This window comes from Austrofundulus limnaeus, unplaced genomic scaffold (assembly GCF_001266775.1).
Source record: "Austrofundulus limnaeus strain Quisiro unplaced genomic scaffold, Austrofundulus_limnaeus-1.0 Scaffold656, whole genome shotgun sequence".
In the NCBI taxonomy this organism is placed as follows: domain Eukaryota; kingdom Metazoa; phylum Chordata; class Actinopteri; order Cyprinodontiformes; family Rivulidae; genus Austrofundulus; species Austrofundulus limnaeus.
The window spans coordinates 17,756-21,932 of record NW_013953058.1 but is presented as its reverse complement, the minus strand read 5'-3'; the positions used below and the strand labels follow the sequence as shown (position 1 = coordinate 21,932).

Genomic DNA, 4,177 nt, shown 5'->3' with positions numbered 1-4,177 from the left:
TCAGGTAGGTACCTGTGAGGTTAGTTTAGGGTCAGGTAGGTACCTGTGAGGTTAGGTTTAGGGTTTTAGGGTCTAGGGTTTAAGATCTGCCTGACGGGTTCCTCTGCCAGGCATTCCCAGCAAACCCTCACTACACGCTTGAGTCTACCGGGTCTGTCTGGCATGTTCCACCTTCATCTGATCCAACTCACTACCAGGTGGTGATCAGTTGGCAGCTCAGCTCCTCTCTTCACCCGAGTGTTCAAAACATGCGGCCGCAGATCAGATGACACAACTACAAAGTCAATCATCGATCTGCGACCTAGGGTGTCCTGGTGCCAAGTGCACATATGGACACCCTTATGCCTGAACATGGTGTTCGTGATGGACAATCCGTGACGAGCACAGAAGACCAACAACAGAACGCCACTCGGGTTCAGATCGGGGAGGCCGTTCCTCCCAATCTCCAGGTCACACTGTCGTTACCCACTTGGTCATTGAAGTCCCCCAGCAGAATAAAGGACTCCCCAGCTGGAGCACCTTCCAGCACCCCCGCTAAGGACCCCAAGAAGGCTGGGTACTCTGAGCAATCATTTGGTGCATCAGCACAAATGACCATCAGAGCCCATCCCCCCACCCGAAGGCACAGGGAAGCTACCCACTTATCCACAGTGGTAAACTCCAACACACAGGCACCAAGTCGGTGGGCCAAAAGTAGACCCACACCAGCTCGGCGCCTCTCACCATGGGCAACTCCAGAGTAGAATAAAGTCCAGCCCCTCTCGAGGAGATCGGTTTCAGAGCCCATGCTGTGGGTTGAGGTGAGCCCAACTATATCTAGCCGGTACCGCTCAACCTCACACACAAGCTCAGGCTCCTTCCCCACCAGAAAGGTGGAATTCCATGTTCCAAGAGCCAGTTTTGGTAGGCCAGGGTCATGTACCTGACTCGTATGGCCCCTCCTGCAGGTGGTGGGCCCACAGGAAGCCAAACCCATGTAGCTCATTTGGGCTGAGTCCAGCCACCAGGAGCTCGCCGATGAGCCCCTCCTCCAGGCCTGGCTACAGGGTGGGTTTCCGGTAACCCACTTTCGGGTAAGGGACACTGAGTTCCTTGATTTTTTTTTTTCTGTCCATAAGAATCTGTTGAATCATTCTTTGTCTGGCCTGTCACCTAGGACCAATCTGCCATGGGAGACCCTAGCTCCTAGGATCATTCAGCACACAAACCCCTCCACCATGAATAAACTTTGAATAAATAGGTAAAAATCTACCAGCTGGCAGCTGTCGTATCCACAGCTGTGAATGTAACATCAGCTTTGTGTTTAATTAGATAATTATATTACATCACAGAGCTACAGCTCAGAATGATGCACGTGGCAGCACGAAGTGAAAACACTCAGAGCAATCATTAAGCTCACCTCACACACTGTGTGAAAGTGTTTTCAGTCCTCATTGAGGCCATTCAGACCTGGATTTAGTGAAGTCAGAATTTAAACAGCAGCTTTAAATGAGGTTGTGTGTGTTTTGAGTCATTTGATTGCATTGAGTCTTTATTACAATGTTCCTGAACAAAATCAAACTTTTCTGTCTTCTCAGGCCACAAACTGAGCAGCCTCCCACCACCAGCTCTGCCCCCTCCCCATCTCGCAGTGCTAACACCACTACCACCACGACCCCCTCTGGTCAGACCTCCACTGCCCGTCAGAGCCAGACTGCAGTGGGCAAAGCCAAACCAGCCTCTCTGCCAGCCAACCTGGATGAGTTCAAAGTACTGTCATCAGACAGCTTTAACCTGTTTAATGCAGCCTGTTCAGCTTGTAACATCAGATAAATAACTAGAGACAATGAAAGCTCAGTGTTGACTGGCTGTTAAAGAAGCTAAAACTCTGTTAGAGTTAAAAGAAGCTAAAACTCACACTAGTTAGCACACTAGCGTATATTAGAGTTGATGTAAACCCAGCTCCTGTCATTTATAGTTCATGCTTCCTGGTGTTGTTTGGCAGGTGGCTGAGCTGAAACAAGAACTAAAACTGCGTGGTTTGACCGTCTCCGGCACAAAGAATGATCTCATTGAGAGGCTTCGTAACTACCAGGAACAGAGCAGCAGCAGCGCAGCGGTCCTGAAGACTGGACCATGTCAGAGTGGCCCGCAGGGTTCCAGCACCAGCACCAGCTCTGAGCAGCTGGCAGCAGAGGGCGGGCTCAAGCTAGCCCTGTCCTCACTGGCTCAGGTGATCCCAGGACGGCTCATGAGGTTTGGCAGCACCAGCTCCAGCCCTCCCGTGTCCCCCACGCCGTCTGAGCGCTCTCTGGCTGGCCTGAGTCCGGACGAGGCCAGCTGTAATGGAGACATGTTTGGGGAGATGGTGAGACTTGTTTGTGGGATAAACACCTGTTGTTGTTTTTTTGCTGAAAGTTTTTGTCTCATTTTGTCTTGGTCCAGGTGAGTTCTCCCCTCACCCAGCTCACCCTGCACCCCTCCCCTCAGCACCCCCTCTCACAGCCTTTCTCTGGTGTTAAAGAGGAGATTCAGAGCTCCTGCAGCCTGGCCAGGTCCACGTCAGGATCTGTGCAGCCCACAGAGTCCCTGTCTGGACTCTCCATGGACTTCATGGACAAAGACCAGATGCTGCAGGAGAAGGACAAACAGATCGAGGAGCTGACTAAGATGCTGAGGCAGAAGCAGCAGCTGGTGGAGACCCTCAGGTCTCAGCTGGAGCAGGGCAAGATGACTGCTGGGGTGGTGGTGAAGAAGGAAGGCAGCGAGCCGAGCAGAACCTTCCCCGTGGTTGAAGTCCAGTCTGTAATAAAGGCCTCGGCCGTTCAGCCCCCCATGGTGCTGACGGTGAAGGAAGAGGCGGAGCCTGAGGAGGAAATGGAGGGTCTAACCAAGGAGGGTCAGGGGAAGAAGCCAAGCCAGGCCCTGCAGTGCTCCCAGGAGACTCTGCTGAGGCTCCAGCACATCCAGCGGCTCCAGACTGAGCAACACAAACAGCAGCAGCAGGGTCAGGTGCAGCAGCAGGGTCAGGTGCAGCAGCAGGGTCAGGTGCAGCAGCAGGGTCAGGTGCAGCTGCACACAAGTCCTGAGGCTAAACAACAACAAGAGCAGAAACAGAAGGCTCAGATCCTGCAGCAGCAGCAGCTGCAGCAGCTCATCATACAGCAAACCCAGCAGAAACTCACACAGCACAAGCTGCTGCAGCTGAATCATCTGAAACAAAGCCAACAGGAGGTCCAGGCCCAGCAGAAGAACCAGCTGAAGCAGGTTCAGATCCAGAACCAGAAGTCTGCAGTTAGCCAAAGCCAGCAGAGGAGACAGCAGAGGGCTCATCAGAGGCAGCAGCAGAAGCAGACAGCAGCAGCAGCAGCAGCAGCAGCAGCAGCAGCAGCAGCCTCCACACAGCAGGTCAGTCTCTGTAACAACCTGCAACATGCTGCTGAGTCACAACATCAACACTACAAAACTAAACAAATACCATCCCTGTGTTTTCAGGTGACTCCAGTCATCATCAACCAACAAAACAACACTCCACTTCACACTCAGGCCATTTCATTGGACCTGAAGGCCAACGGCACCCCCACACTGGTGACGGACAGCAACGGTAACCACTATCTGATCGCTCTGACCAGTCACACTGCAGACAGGCCCAACGGAACGTCCTCACTCCCCAAAATCAATGGACGCATCACACTGCAGGTACACACTGCTGTGCTCAAACAGAGTCATCATGTCACAAAATCTGTCCACAAACAATCTCATCTTACGTTTTCAGAGACTACAGTCGACACCCAGTAAACTCCCGAGCTCTGACAGCAAATCCAAAGAGAGGACGGAGGCGGAGCCTGTGAGCCAACCAGACAGGAAGGTAATGAACTGCAGTGAAAAGAGCACAACCAGAATGATCAGATCACAGGCCAAAACGAGCAGAACATGAGCTGAAACAAGCAGAACATCAGCTAAAACAAGCAGAACATGACCTAAAAGAAGCAGAACATGAGCTAAAATAAGCAAAACAAGCTAAAACGAACAGAACATAAACTAAAACAAGCAGAACACAAGTTAAGACAAGCAGAACATAAGCTAAAACGAGCAGAACATAAGCTAAAACGAGCAGAACATAAGCTAAAACGAGCAGAACATAAGCTAAAACGAGCAGAACATAAGCTAAAACGAGCAGAACATAAGCTAAAACGAG

At 51.5% G+C, this 4,177-nt stretch overlaps 1 protein-coding gene across 1 annotated transcript in view; it reads left to right on the top strand.

Annotated features, from left to right (window-relative positions):
* The window catches only part of mrtfab (myocardin related transcription factor Ab), a gene marked incomplete in the record, with an annotated part of 88,099 nt that overhangs the window by 69,722 nt on the left and 14,200 nt on the right, over positions 1-4,177 (top strand). Inside the window, 5 exon segments of the mRNA XM_014027503.1 lie at positions 1,578-1,749; positions 1,985-2,347; positions 2,425-3,387; positions 3,475-3,678; positions 3,755-3,847. Coding sequence (XP_013882957.1) covers positions 1,578-1,749; positions 1,985-2,347; positions 2,425-3,387; positions 3,475-3,678; positions 3,755-3,847 — 1,795 coding nt within the window.